The 16,312-nt window shown below is 36.8% G+C and overlaps 2 protein-coding genes across 2 annotated transcripts; one reads left to right on the forward strand and one right to left on the reverse strand.

Annotated features, from left to right (window-relative positions):
• The first annotated feature begins 547 nt into the window (after window positions 1-547).
• Window positions 548-4,996, forward strand: LOC117341132 (insulin-like growth factor-binding protein complex acid labile subunit). Its single transcript, XM_033902981.1, has 2 exons — window positions 548-675; window positions 2,674-4,996. The coding sequence occupies exon 2, from the start codon at window positions 2,686-2,688 to the stop codon at window positions 4,432-4,434; it is 1,749 nt and encodes a 582-aa protein (XP_033758872.1). The 5' UTR covers window positions 548-675; window positions 2,674-2,685; the 3' UTR covers window positions 4,435-4,996.
• Window positions 4,997-6,766: 1,770 nt separating this feature from the next.
• On the reverse strand, window positions 6,767-11,115 carry LOC117340268. The gene is made up of 2 exons (XM_033902024.1): window positions 8,302-11,115; window positions 6,767-6,911 (listed from the first exon to the last, which is right to left on the reverse strand). The coding sequence occupies exon 1, from the start codon at window positions 11,107-11,109 to the stop codon at window positions 8,878-8,880; it is 2,232 nt and encodes a 743-aa protein (XP_033757915.1). The 5' UTR covers window positions 11,110-11,115; the 3' UTR covers window positions 6,767-6,911; window positions 8,302-8,877.
• Window positions 11,116-16,312: the final 5,197 nt, after the last annotated feature.

A 16,312-nucleotide genomic window follows, 5' to 3' on the forward strand; every position in this document is an offset into this window, starting at 1 on the left:
GTCTACAGTTTTCGTGTTTCACTCTGTTAAAGAAGAAATATTCTCTCCACACGTTACCCGGTCTACAGTTTTCGTGTTTCACTCTGTTAAAGAAGAAATATTCTCTCCACACGTTACCCGGTCTGCAGTTTTCGTGTTTCACTCTGTTAAAGAAGAAATATTCTCTCCACACGTTACCCGGTCTACAGTTTTCGTGTTTCACTCTGTTAAAGAAGAAATATTCTCTCCACACGTTACCCGGTCTACAGTTTTCGTGTTTCACTCTGTTAAAGAAGAAATATTCTCTCCACACGTTACCCGGTCTACAGTTTTCGTGTTTCACTCTGTTAAAGAAGAAATATTCTCTCCACACGTTACCCGGTCCCCTTTTGTGTCATTCCATTGTTCTGTGTTTTCAGCGTGTTGTGTTTTAGTGCATTCTACTTTCTTTTTAAGTTGTATTTTGGTGACAGATTTAGTGACAAATTTGACAGTCCAATATACACCCACGTTAGCCCCCATTACACACGTGTTTAAAGAGCGACCCCAGACTTGTTGTTTACGACCATTTTAAGTGCGTGAGTTATAAAGCTCCGCCGTCGATACTGTGTTTATGGATAATTTCAGCCTTCCGTGTCGTCACTCTACCTGTGTAGACTGGTGTGTACGTGGTAAAGGACAGAGCTTCACTAACAGGTAAGGTTTCTAAATTATTTACTGAATGTTTATGTGAATTACTGACAGAAAAATAGTTTGTTTATCAGTTAAACAAATGTATACAATACTGAGGTTGATGAGGAAGTAGGTGTGACGTGGAGGTATTGATCGTCACCAGAAATGTGATACGTAACCTTCATACCTATTGTGTAACAATGACAGATTTAACAGGTCCACCCGATAATATACATATTATACCCATACCTCTAAACTATTCTTATGATAAAATGATATTCAGTAAGATTTGACTGTAGCTTCTCAAGTACCGTACTTCGCTGTAGCGTTAAGAGTACCTCAGTATGCCGAGAGGCTGGTGACTTGGGAAGTAGTGTAGCTCATATCGACTGTCCCGGAACGCTGCGTTTTTATTGCCTTAAATATGACTTTGTAGATTGCTTTTGTGATACTTATGTCACACGTGTGGCTGTTATGTACATGTGTATATATGTATGTGTGCGCGCGCGATATGGCACTATAAGTGTCCACACGTTCTGACCTAAGGTAAGTCCTTATCTTTTCATCTCTACATTGTATGTATTACTGGTAGATTTCTTGGGAGGGTATCGATGTAGAGATTGAAAAGGGATGAAGGTTGGGAAAATTGAATATATATATAACATGAATATATATTTATATCGTAATGTACGTATGTCTGTACCAGAGTAAGATTTACCAGGTATTTGTAACTTATCTGTTTACACCTGTACTTGACCAGGTATAGCTGTATTACGTCTATCAGCCTATCAGCCTATCTCAGTATCCGCTGTATAGTCACAGCCTACCTGAGGTTTACCTGTGATCGTTCTTTATATAAAACCCCTCACTGTGACCGACACAATGATATTTACGAGGAGTAGTCTTACCCAACACGCGTGTACAGTATCGCCATGGAACATGATGTAAGATAAAATGCACTAATTTGCATATGTTATTCAGACACCTGCGTGCTGTTTTATTTAAATCAGTATACGGACTCTGCATACCTTTTACAGATAAACAGATTTTACATTGTAATACAAGTCAGTTTTAGCACGATCTTATCATTTGCTCTAAATGTATATTTATAATTAAGTCCAGCAAATATAAAACAGCGTATTCAGGAATGTTAAACATTAAATTTCCTGTCAGAGTTAGGATCTAACTACTAAACCTTCTCTCTAAGCCAATAACTATTACCCGAATAAAATCAATCTAAAATATACAAACTATGTCTCGATTAATGGTGTTAACATAATCTCTCTCAATTTATGTTATAACAACAAAGTCTGTCTCAATTAACAAAGTCTGTCTCAATTAACAAAGTCTGTCTCAATTAACAAAGTCTGTCTCAATTAACAAAGTCTGTCTCAATTAACAAAGTCTGTCTCAATTAACAAAGTCTGTCTCAACTTATGTTATCAACAACAAGGTCTGTCTAAATTTATGTTATTAACAACGGAATCCTAAAATCAAATTAACAATGATGATATACATGTATGAACGATTGCAGGGACACCGAATGATCTTATAGAGGAATCAAAATGTTATGAAAGATGACCGAATATACAATGTTATATACTCAATATATATTTATTGTCGACAATGGCAGGTGAAGTCTACACTTGGTCATGCTCGTATTAGGATGTATTTTACAAACCCATACTTGTGTGATCGTAGACTACACCTGTCATTGTCGGCAATATAGATATTGAGCATATGACATTGTATATTCGGTCATATTTCACAACATTGGATTAAGATTGATAAAAAAAACATAAATGAAATTAAATAAAATCTGAAACGAGGACAAAGTTTGAACCATTGCAAAATTAACGAGGATAGCATAACAACCGACATCCCTGGAGGATAAACAACAACAACAACAACACATCATGACTCGATTATTAGATGGAATTATGACTGTGTTTGCCATTTCTATAAGTAATTTTACAGTTGTGTTTGATAAGTGATAATGTAGTAATATTTATTTTGTTACAGATACAATGGAACATGAAGCACCGCCGTGATAACAACACAAGCGTCAGTGTGACCCTGCTGATCGTCTGGTTGTTAGCCTTGTCATGTGATGCCTGTTCACCCACGTGTGATTGTGTTGGGAACTACTTTGCGTACTGTGATAGACGCGAACTTACTTCCGGTCATGTGATCAACTTAATAAATCAGCTTCCGGTGAGGATCACTTATATTGACTTCAGTCACAACTTTATAAGAGTGCTGAACAAAAATATGTTCCATCGTCATTCGGATTTAACGACCATCAGCCTCGACCATAATGTCGTGAGTGTGATCGATGGAGGTACATTTCATCCACTTCTACGTCTACGTAAACTCTTCCTCCATCAAAACCAACTACCCCAGATTACCACAGACATATTCTCCCATCTCAAACTACTGCAGAATCTTCATTTGAACAACAACCACATCAGAATCATTCGAGATAGTAGCTTCGCTCATCTGGTAAATTTACGAGAGCTTTATGTAAACAGAAACTTTCTAACAAATGTGACATCCAAAACCTTTGTAGGTCCAATTAGACTCAAAATACTCAATATGTCAGAAAATAACATCCACTTCATCAGCGATTTCGCGTTTGCTTCATTGTTTAATCTTCACAAACTTTTCCTGGAAAACAACGAGATCGCTCTTCTAACGTCAAAGACATTCTGGAATCTGACGTCACTGCGGGAGTTAGATCTACATAACAACAAGATAACCTCAATACAAGCGTCACACGTGGACCCGTTCAGACGTCACATCCGGGTACTGAGACTTTCATCGAATAGACTTACCTATTTAAGCGGGGGTGTCTTCAGTGATATGAACTCGCTAAAAGTTTTAGATTTAAATGATAATCAAATTAAAACGACAGAAGAAAGTGTGTTCTGGCATCTGGACCTTCACGAATTACGTTTACAGGGTAATCGATTCGAGACTGTAACGAGGGAAATGTTTCTCCATACGTACTCACTCAGAAATCTAGACTTTAGTTATAACAGGATCCGGGCCGTTAGTCCTGGGTCGTGGGCTGGTCTGGGACAGTCGCTACACGTCCTTAATCTAACAGGTAACAGACTCATGGATCTCTCGAAAAGCATGGTGCAGGGCATGACAGCATTGCGCATGCTCAGTGTGGCTAACAATAACATTTCTAGCATTGAATCAGGATTTATGTCAGAACTATCGAGTTTACAAATGTTAGATCTCCGTGCTAACAGTCTTGGGTCGTTAGTGTCACGTGACCTCACAGGCCTAGAATTGGTGCCGAGAATACTTCTGGAGGGAAACCCTCTGCGTGAACTGTCAGGATTTATGTTTGTCGGGGATATACATGTCAGTGTCAGTCTATCCGTTATATCTACGGACGACAAGACAGTCAACATCACCTGGCCTTATAAGGATGGAAATCAATTATATTGGTCAGTAACCGTGAAAAACTTAAATAGATCAGAAATCAGTCACGATGTTACAATCTACCTACAAGCTTATATGACACGTGCAGTGATACCGGAGTTATCCCCCCTTACCCATTACTACATCTGCGTCAGGCCAGTGTTTGTTGACGGGAGCGTTATTGTGGACCAGATTGGTTATGTGACGACTTCCGGTTCGGATGAGTTTGTCTCACAGACAACATTGCGCCAAGACATACAAGTCTCAAGGTCAAGTCGTCCCCTTCCGTCGGCCATTTTGTGCTGTCTAATATACATATCTATGTTGTTGTTTACTCCAATTCCCTGATTTAAACAGTAAAAGACTCGCAGATTAGTTTTCTTACTTTGAAAGTTGTTTTGATGATTCAACATTTTTTACGTCGTCATCAAACGTCTGTTTCAGACTAGGTATATTAGTCGCGGTGGTTACTAAGCGGACTGTAATATTCTCTAGTCATTTTTATTTTCAATATATCATTATTCTATTCCATCCCCGAAAATAACTGAAATAGAATCCTTGTTTATAAAACCCATTACAGAACCTAAAGGAACCTAAGCTACTGAAGATTATTAGATACGTCTGATTGGCTGGTTCGTTAGTCAACTGTACTATATCCTGGTATATATGTTAATTCATACAAGAAAACAATCGGCGTTCTCGTGCAATGTCTTAAACTGATTAACATTGTATGTAGTATTCCCATGCCAAATACTGTTGATGTATACTCGGTGTTCACATAGAAGAGGTTTTCTTTGTGCCATTTGTTAGTTGACAATAAACTATGTCTAAAATAAATCTGAAATCAAGTTATTTATAGAACGACATCAAAGGTATAACATGTGTAATTAAAACAGTTTTGATGACGTCACCCGTTGTCATTTATACCTTAACCAGCAGAAATTGGGGATATAACCTGCATCTGTCCAATAAATACTAAGAGACTTATACTGGTTATTACGAGTGTGATTTAAAACAGGCGATTCTGACAATACAATACAGAACAGCAATGAAATGATTATATACTAACGATTAATTAATTAAATGTAATTTATTTATTTGTTTATTTGTGTTATATAAATATTTCACAACCGGTACAATTAATTCAAACTTGATTTTCATCCAAGACTTTCGGATATTTATATTTCCATTGTCAGGTTTCCTGTTCAGCGTGTCGATAAACAAACACCTTAATTCACAGAAGACTCACTAAAGGTGAAACATCCATGTTCGAAGTTCAAGTTCTTTATTACTTTAAGCCTTTCGGCTCATCCGTAGACATGTGAATATACATATTACATGTATAACAAAATAATCACTTTCGCACCACACCCACACCGACAAATGAACGTGATATATAACGTTTAGTGAAGAGAATGGCCATAACATTATTATAGTAAATTAAAATACATATACATTAACAATTGCTGGCATATTGTAAAATTCACAGATTGTAAATACCAAGTAGACATCATGTAGTCATATTAATTATATCTTCATCCAATACACACACATGTATGGCTGTTCACTCATATAAACATATACAGCACTTGTATACATATATACCCTCACACATATTCATATGTATTACATACATGTATATAACAATTAATTTGCTATTGACATCATAAACAATATCTTATCATAGATTTGTACTTGAATGGCACATAGAGACAAATCAATTACTACTAATAAGGTAATAAAACATATGTGTGAGAAACAGTATATCACTATACACAATTATTGGTTATTAAGCCCTTCTAATCTTCTCCGCCTTGCAAACTTAAGATATTTAGCAAGATTTGAGATATCCTTTCTATTGTTTGTTGTTAACAGCTCTATTAATTCGAACATGCTAGAATTTCTAATATAATAAGGTTTAATGTATTTCTTTGTAATGAATCAAAATAAGGACACTTTAAGATGAAATGGAATTCATCTTCAATATCTTGCAACATACAGAGTGAGCACAACCTACGGTTTCTTTCTATATTATGATATCTCCCAGTTTCAATACGTAACTCATGAGAAGACAAACGCATTCTACTAATTTCTTTTAAGCTCAAAGTATCGAGTGGCTTCGTTAAATATTCTTGCATGCCAAAATTATTACAATGAAATCTATACAAGCTACCTTTTATACAAACACGTCTTCAACATCCTGGCATCGACAGTATTACGTAATTTCTGATGAACTCATATTGTTGGAACTAACATTTGTCGTTGTAGTTGTTATGTTGCCTTTTTCACAATTGATGCGATTTCTTCGATTTCTTCCTGTGACAGATGAAAATACACGACACTCTGACAGACGCACATTGAGAAAAAACAGTCACAATTAACTTTTTTTCGGATATCTGTAATCAAACTATTAACTCAAGCTAATCAGTTGCTATACCGAACACTGGTCTCAAAAGGTGGAACGTCTTGGTAAGGAACACATCTTCACTGTCGAACGAGATTCGAATTCCACTCGGATGTTTTGTAGTTTGGAAAATCAACATGACTCGGAACAAACATCACAGAAAATGAACACATCTTAATATGGAACACATATAGCGCTTAATGATACAAAGGGTACAATGACAGAAGAACGAAATGTTTTATCGTAACAAAATAAATCCATTCCTCTGGATCATCTTTATCATATATTTTCGAAGAACTTTGAACTATTTCTCCGTCTGATGTCTTCATTATTATCGTAGATGTAAGTTGTTTGTCATATTGCTTTTAAAACAGGTTCGTTAAAGTTGCTTCAAGTTTCCCAATATGCCTCTTACATACCTCTGAAACAAAACAATAATAATCATGTTAGATTTTCTATTGATCAAAGTTGAATGCGTTCAAGCATTAAATATAATAAGATATGTCTTAAAGAAATATAAACTGCACAGATAAACTGATTGTACATTTAAAACATTTTTTTTTATATTCGACAGAAATAAACCTTCACCAGGCTCGGGGAGAATTGAAACTCTGGACTTCGAGAAGAAAGATAAAAAAAACAGCTGTTGCAAAAACACTTCCGATCGATATTTGGAACATTTATCAAAGACTTTAACCTTTTTTTATAATGATACATTCTTAACCAGACTAATCGCAGTAAGCACCATCTGGATTTCCCCACTTAAAACTTATTTTTACCGCAGAAAAAATAGGCGTGCGAATTTATAGAAAATCAAAATCTACAGATAAACGAATGGATAAGTCTGATGACAAACTATAAAACAGCGCCATTGATCGGATTACACAGTGTTTGGTTTGGTTTGTTTTTGTTTAACGTCCTATTAACAGCCAGGGTCATTTAAGGACGGATTACACAGTGTTTGGTTTGGTTTGTTTTTGTTTAACGTCCTATTAACAGCCAGGTTTTGAGCAACGATCTTATACGCTCTGCCAAAAAAATGCCATAATTTTTTAACTGTTGAAGTAAGATTTTTTTGCATTCACTTTTAGGTTTTTTAATTGACATAATATTATTTTTCCAGAAACAAATTACAGAACTTGATAATGATGTGGCTATCCAGTTAGTACCCCCTCCTGTATTTTCTGACACAAATTTAAAATCTATGAAATTTTAAACAGACAGGCATTTTACTTATACATGGGTAGCTACACATCTCTAAACGTTTATTACGAGCAATTTAGGACATTTATAGTAACCGAGATTCACCTATGTTTTGAAATTGTAATATAATGTATCATATGAAATATTTGTTTGGGTACCGATGGCATCCGATCCAATTTTATTAAAAGAAAAAAACACAATAGTTCATCAAAAGCGTCTAGTTTATTATTTCTTTATTTACGTTTTTGTTCCTTGTTACCAAAGCTGAAAAATGTCTTAATTATTTAATGGGTATGTTAAGCATGTGCTACACAAACTGATAATCCCTTAGGTTTTTGTTCCTTGTTACCGAAGCTGACAAAAATATGTCTTAATTATTTAATAGTTATGTCAATCACGTGTTACACAAACTGATGTTCCTTTTACGATTTTTGGGGGGAATACAACATCTTTTTAAATTGACTTTCAGTCTTTCTAACATAGTTGCTTCCCTTGTTTAAGTCAATAGACTACACGGTTATATAATTCAATGGTTATGTTTGAAGGGAATCGGTTAGGTAGACAATGACAAGCTATTAACAACCAAAACTTTAACTGTATCTACCTACCTTGGTGATGATGACTGGGACATTCTGACGACGATTTCTCCTCGCTGACAGTCTGCTGTCCAGACAATAGTCAGAGCATTGTAGAGTCGCCCAGGAGTCTTCCACATTCAGCGTCAGAAGTGACGTCAGAAAGTTATGGCGTGGATGGCCGACGAAACCCAAAGACAGCACGTTCCACATGATTTAACGTACACGATCTATGGTGATATCAGAAACCAGTGCTATGAATCTGGACGTTCATGTCTGACGGAGCTTCTGATACCTGAACAAACAGCGTCATAAAGCAATGCTATAAATGTTGATATCCGTGTCTGTGAGTTTCTAATGCATTAACCAACGTCGACTTCGTCATCGTTGTAGTCGGAACTAACTATCTAGATGAGAAAGAATCATCAATCCATACCGGTACATCTTTCTATTTTGACAGCAAAGCGATTAGCTTTTTATCTGTAATATTTTTTTTTTTTTTTGTAATATTTGTGAAGTTTATTGTCAAGTTTTTATTTGTAATATACCGTTAGTCACGGTGGTGGACTAAGTTTTAATCTATAATATATCGTTAGTCACAGTGGTGAACTAAGGTTTAAGGCGATGTTTATTATACCCGCGCTTTAACAGGTGCCAGACATGTCTGAGTAGGTCCGGGTCGTATCCATGGATTGCTATACTAGAACGGAGGAGTCTGCGATTAGGATGTATGGGTTCCATATAGACTGTAGGTATGTCTACAGGTGCCACATGCAGCTTGTACGCTAATATCGCCAGGTAACAATCATCGTAGATAAATTTCTTCGTGTACTGAGAAGCATGATGTAGGTCTATAACGAAGTTCATAGTCATGATTAGAAAGCCTCCTGAAGGCATTGGTGGGTAGAGTTTGTATGGGTAGTCTTTGAATGAGACGTACCACTTATCCTTCTTACGGCGCTGAGGATACTGGGTGATAATACGGCCACCAAAAAAGGTCTGTCCAGCCACTCTCTGCCGCATATAATGATACAAGGTTTTGGTGGAGACAAGCATATCGTCATCCACAAAGACGACAAATTTAGACCTGTTACAGTGTTTCACGGTCCAGTGAATCGCGCCTATTGTCTTTAATGTGTTGTTATAGTAGTCATCACGGAACGACATCTGTACTATGTCTTTGTATTTACTACTCTCCTTTTTAAATGCCGATTTACTTGCTTTGTTTTCTGACGTTCCAACAAAAAACACCGTAACGAAATTATATTTCTTTTGCAGTTTTGAATGTGCCCAAGTACTCCGGATCGCCGTCCTATTTTCAAAATTCCTGAGAGCAGATTTGATAAGGAAAATGAAAAATGGCGGATCTTTTTCGCATCTGTCTATTCGGTGATAAGAAAATGTATACGTGTATGGAAATATAGGTTTCTGATCTACAGCTTTATTAGATTTTAATTTTTTAACGAGCGCGACCATATCTATATCGAGAGGATACTTGAAGTTTGTCAAATGCTCAGTCTTCTTACTATTGACAGGGCTCCGCACGGAACTTTGTACCGACTCGATATTGACAGGGGAAGTTACTCTATCTAATTTAACAGACGTTTCATTAACACCGGGAATTACTTTGTCTAACTGAGCAGGCGTTTTAATAACACTGGAAGTTACCCTATCTAATTTAACAGACGTTTCGTTAACACCGGAAGATTCTTTGGCTAATATCACAGACGTTTCTTTAACAGCGGAAGTTTCTTTGGCTAATCTAGCAGACGTTTCATTAACACCGGAAGTTTCTTTGGCTAATCTAGCAGACGTTTCATTAACACCGGAAGTTTCTTTGGCTAATTTAGCAGACGTTTCATTAACACCGGAAGTTTCTTTGGCTAATCTAGCAGACGTTTCATTAACACCGGAAGTTTCATTGTCTAATCTCACAGTCGTTTTATTAACACCGGATGTTTCTTTGGATAATTTCACAGACGTTTCTTTAGCACCGGAAGTTTGTTTGTCTAATCTCATAGACGTTTGTTTTACACCGGAAGTTTCATTGTCTAATCTCACAGACGTTTTATTAACACCGGATGTTTCTTTGGCTTTTCTCACAGACGTTTCATTTTCACCGGAAGTTTCATTGTGTTTACTCACAGACGTTTCAATAACACCGGAGGTTGCCTTGTCGAATCCCACAGTTGAATTCGTATCGGAAGTTTTTGATAAAACAGACGTTTCATTTATATTGAAAGCTGGTTTTTCTGATTTCACTAATGTTTCATTAACACCAGAATTGTTTGCTTTGTTGTAACCAAATGTTGCTTCGACTAATTTCACAACAGTTTCATCAACACCGGAAGTCGTTTTGTCCAATGGCGCTGAAATTTCAGATGTTGGTTTTGCTAATTCCGCTAAATTATGATTTACCGTTTGTTTCTCTAATTCTAGCGGCGTTTCTTTGACAGCAGGTATGAGCTGATTTGATACATTTAATGTCACAGTAACATGCGACAATGGTCCGTTTGTCTCCTCGGTCGAGTTATTAATACCTGTGGTTAATTTTGCCAATTCTATCCCCGTATCATTGACAAGAAGTGGTGGCATTTCTGATAATAGCGGCCCTTCCTGTGCACGTGATATATATTGGTCTAATTTCATTGTCGTCATTTTAGTACGCGATGATGGTTCATCCGTTGTCAGGGAAACGTCTTGACCATGTGATGTAGTGACCTCTAGTCTCAACACGGATTCCGTGTCAGAGTGTCCTTCAGTTAAAGTTGTGGTGTCTGTATACGATCCTTCTGTATTACTGACAGGAATCAGGATTGGCGGGATGGTTGATATCTCCATTCCTACATTAAGTGTACTAGGAGAATCAGGCGTGGTTTCCGTAGACGTCCTTGATGGTAAACGTATAAGTGTACTAGGAGAATCAGGCGTGGTTTCTGTAGACGTCCTTGATGGTAAACCTATAAGTGTATTGGGAGAATCAGGCATGGTGTCTGTAGACGTCCTTGATGGTAAACCTATAAGTGTATTGGGAGAATCAGGCATGGTGTCTGTAGACGTCCTTGATGGTAAACCTATAAGTGTACTAGAAGAATCAGGCGTGGTTTCCGTAGACGTCCTTGATGATATACCTATCGGATGGCTATATACAGCTGGTCGTGTGTTCGTCAAGGTCATCAAATCCGACGTCCAGACCTGGAGTAGGATGTACAGTAATACTAAAACCACGAGAATAATCTGTATCTTCTTTACAATAGAGGCCATCCTGAAAAAAACAACAAAGCAACTTTCTATAAAATGTGTATTTTTTTCTGCACATTTTATCAAATATCAAGTTGAAACAAGGCCACAAAGGTAAACTATAATATATCATCGACGTTTAAGTTTCCTCATTTTACAAAAATGTAAAACATGGTTACGATGTCACCTATTGTTATAGTATGGAGTAAAGTTGAGACATGTCTACTATCATCACCTACAGCTGTGGAAAAGTTGGAATTTACTGTGGAATAGTTGCAGACTATTCACCAGTAATCCAAGAACTATTCCACAGAGGAGGGTAATAAAAGTAAATATGTCTCAACACTATCTCATGCTACAACAAAAGATTGTTTTGGTTAAAAAAATAGAAAATAGAAAAATAACACTTAATAATAAATTGATATAAATACTCCTTTAGGATGCTAACATTAAATAAATCCAGAATTCCAAGAGCACGACATATTCTCCCCGAAAGAAATCAGAGAAGCTTGACATTTTTGTCTGGCTAAAATTTCTATCTTAGTTTCAACACATTTCTCGAAATTTCCGTTGAATTCCAGTAATTATTTCATAAAGTATATATCCCTTGTTACTGGGTTCTGTCTTTTTGTGTATTTCTGTTATAAACCTTCCTAAAATGGAATGAAGAGCTTTGTCCTGAAATATAATATTTTCCTTTTACTTCATATACACATTTTGACGGTTTATAGCCTTTTTGTTTCTATCAGTCATTGGGCCTCAACTCAATAGCTACCCAGTTTGCTACGGTATTTCTGAAACTGGCGATGATGTGGGTTTTCCAATTTATGCTCCGTTTCCTGCGTTGCTTGATTACGTTCCTGTTCTGTATCGATTGCACACGATATATATCCGAATGAAGATAACTTTTGAGATCAAAATGAATGTTAGTTTTTGTTTGTGTGAGAACACCACTACAGTACTGTACAGTCCTCCATGTTGAACAATGGAAAATAAACTGAGACAATGTTTCAATAGTAGCACCATAGTGCCAGTGAAACATTCACGGATTTCATGCAAAGCATGATGTATGTTTGTTTTAGTGAGGTTAACAATGGAATAGGTAACAAAGTGTAACAGGTAAAGGTTTACCTGGAACAGTGGAATAGATGAACAATACACCTGTGTAACAGGTAAAGGTTTACCTGGAACAGTGGAATAGATGAACAATACACCTGTGTAACAGGTAAAGGTTTACCCTGAACAGTGGAATAGTTGAACAACACACCTGTGTAACAGGTAAAGGTTTACCTGGAACAGTGGAATAGTTGAACAATACACCTAATCAAGCCTAATAATGTTACAAGAAGACTGCATGAAGTATATTGTTTGCAATATTTATTGCGGTTGATATTAATTCAGGAATTATTTACCATTGATTTTTTTTTTCAAATTATATCGAACAAACATACACAAAGGGACAATGTACAATATTACAAATTATTGTTCAGATGTTTTATTAATGAATTGTCACTGTGATTCACATCACGGACTTAGATCTACGCCGTGTTCACACACACACACACACGTCCTCACATCCACATTCAATACTTAATAAATCAATATTTTATTAATTTGTTTTACAGTCCTATAACCATGCACACATACTAACATCGAGATCGATCGAGACAAATAGAAGATTAATGTTTAATATGTATGCCTGTAGTCTCTTAAGGTAGTTTTCCGGACAACTAAACACGACAGTAGGCCCAGGGTTCATGTTAATCATCCAGCAAACCTCAAACAAATCATACCTGGACATGATACATGGACAGAAAGCTAAAACGCATAATATCTGGACATAATACATGGACAGAAACCTAAAACACATAATATCTGGACATGATACATGGACAGACACCTAAAACACATAATACTTGGACATGATACATGGACAGAAACCTGAAATACAAAATACCTGGACATGATACATGGACAGAAACCTAAACCACATCATATACGGACACGATACATGGACAGAAAATAAAACACATAATGCATGGACCTGATACATGGACGGAAACCTAAAACACATAATACCTGGACATGACACATGGACGGAAACCTAAAACACATAATACCTGGACATGATACATGGACAGAAAACTAAAACACATAATACCTGGACATGATACATGGACAGAAACCTAAAACACATAATACCTGGACATGATACATGGACAGAAACCTAAAACACATAATACCTGGACTTGATACATGGACAGAAACCTAAAACACATAATACCTGGACACGATATATGGACGGAAACCTAAAACACATAAAACCTGGACATGATACATGGACAGAAAACTAAAACATATACCTAATACCTTGACAAGACACATTGACAAAAGACCATGAATTATTCATGCGACACATGCTATATATACTTGTTTGGTAGACATATTATGAATGAATATATATATATACATATACATGTACAAAGTCAGACATACAAGGGCTGACATCATGGAAATATATGACAGGAGAGTGTCATACTAATCATACGATGACTTGATGGAGAGTAATTCAGCTTGGTGTATTTTGGTTAACGTCCTATTAACAGCCAGGGTCATTTAAGAAGGTGCCAGATTTTTGAGGGGGAGGAAAGCCTGAGTACCCGGAGACAAAACAATTCACCGACCTACGTTCAGTACCAAGCAACTGCCCCACGTTGGTTTCTAACTCGAAACTCAGAGGAAGAGGGCTAGTGATAAAGTGTCGGGACACCTTAATCACTCGGCGACCGCGGCACCTTATTTCATAGCGGGGAAGTGGATGATATGCACAGGGTTTGGGACAAACGTAACACTCTCATCCAATCATTTCTCTCACACGGCCGCGGTGGCTGAGTGGTTAAGGTGTCCCGACACTTTAACACTAGCCCTCCACCTCTGGGTTGCGAGTTCGAAACCTACGTGGGGCAGTTGTCAGGTACTGACTGTAGGTCGGTGGTTTGTTTACCGGGTACTCCGGCTTTCCTCCACCTCCAAAACCTGGCACGTCCTTAAATGACCCTGGCTGTTAATAGGACGTTAAACAAAAACAAACCAAAATCTCACACATGCTGACGTTTAGATACGAATCCCTTAGCACGAGTTTCCTCTGGCTATTGCACCATGTCTGGTGTGGGGCCAGGGCGCACTATTATATGAAAATGTGGAATTCTCCGGCACCGTTTGGTGTCGCTAACATTTTGGTGCAGATAGAATAAAATTGGGCATGACATAATGCCGTCATTAACTACGTGGATAAATGATATATATTTACCTATAACCACCGTTATACTAATCCATGTGTACAGTAAACATGACCGACACGTACACGAACCACAAGGGTTACATTCTTATAGTAATATACAGCTATCTCCTGTTTCCATTTCATTAAGGGAATCAGCATATTTTGAGTTAATGCGTTTGAGAAGTGGAGAGCAAACACTAAGAAGTTCAGTTTAGTTAAGGAATAATTCTTGTGAATTTATCTTAATGGTGTCTAAACTGACTGTCATGTTGAAATATCTGGAAAAAAAACTGTATGGTGTAGTGTTTTTGCATGTTGATGGCCATTGCTTTGACATCTAAAGGTTATACTTTGTCAGCTGGTTATACGAATAGGAATTTACTATATTGTCAACTGTGGAATTGATACCAATTGTTTGTAAGTCTAAAACGAAAAGACTTGCAGCTTATTTGTTGCAAAGAGAATATAAAATGTATCTGCCAGAAGAGTTTGTATTAGATTTTTTACTCCCTTTTCCACTACTATCAAATATTATACCAGGTGTATACAATTATTTCAAGCGAACGTATATTCTCGTCAATATCCCTCCTTGATAAAAACTTGTCGGATCATGACTTATAAGAAACACCTTAAATACTGTAGATCACATCAGAAACATGTTATATTCAGAAGGCAAATTGGACGCCTGTTTTTCAAGAATTTCATCACACTTTGGCGTGCAATTACAATTGTCGATGAGTTACTGATAATTCCTCTTTCAAAAAGCCAAAATTTGAAAGTTCGGACTGTGCTTGCTAAGACAATTCTGTTCAGATGCTGTTAAACGATCATTTCCTTTATGTGAATGAATGTGCATATTATTAAAAAAATGGCAAAGTGTTAAACAATTTGAACCACATAGTATACAAATCGTATTTCCCAACAGTAGTTTAGGGCGAGAACACCGACCAGTCTCGATATCAATCATTAAATTCACGCTACAAAAAACCTGTGCCTATAATATATAACATTGGTGGCATACACATGATTATTTCGTCAATACTACCAAAACAGTCTCTGCTTCAGAACCTCGTTATTACATTGACCATCATTAGGTTACTCCTCTGTATTTATCTATACATATAACCTGATATTTAACTAACACCACGCGTTCTCTGGTACACATTAAAGGAGTACCGAGATCGACTCATGCTACGTTATTGAAGCCGTTTTCCAACAGAGTTTAACACGTTCCCTTGACCAGAATGAAAAATTAAACCAAGGATTCGACCCTTAAATCACTTATTATTAACAAGGACGGGAACACATTGTCTTTTAAAATTCAAGACATTTTTTTTTATTAAGTTTCGAGAGGTCCGATTCTATTTCCGTTCTCGTTTTGAAGACGATACCATACCCTTTCCAGTGATACCCCGTGTAATTTATTTGAGCTAGATTTTTCAGGAAATCCTAGGTAGACATCTGTGACACCGGTGCAAGTTTCCTAATGAAACAACTTTATTTGCACTCTCTAACACAAAATCA

Source organism: Pecten maximus, chromosome 13 (assembly GCF_902652985.1).
Source record: "Pecten maximus chromosome 13, xPecMax1.1, whole genome shotgun sequence".
In the NCBI taxonomy this organism is placed as follows: Eukaryota; Metazoa; Mollusca; class Bivalvia; order Pectinida; family Pectinidae; genus Pecten; species Pecten maximus.

Coding starts and splice junctions, on each gene's coding strand:
- LOC117341132 (XM_033902981.1), top strand. CDS start 2,686: ATGAAGCACCGCCGTGATAACAACACAAGCGTCAGTGTGACCCTGCTG.
- LOC117340268 (XM_033902024.1), bottom strand. CDS start 11,109: ATGGAGATATCAACCATCCCGCCAATCCTGATTCCTGTCAGTAATACA.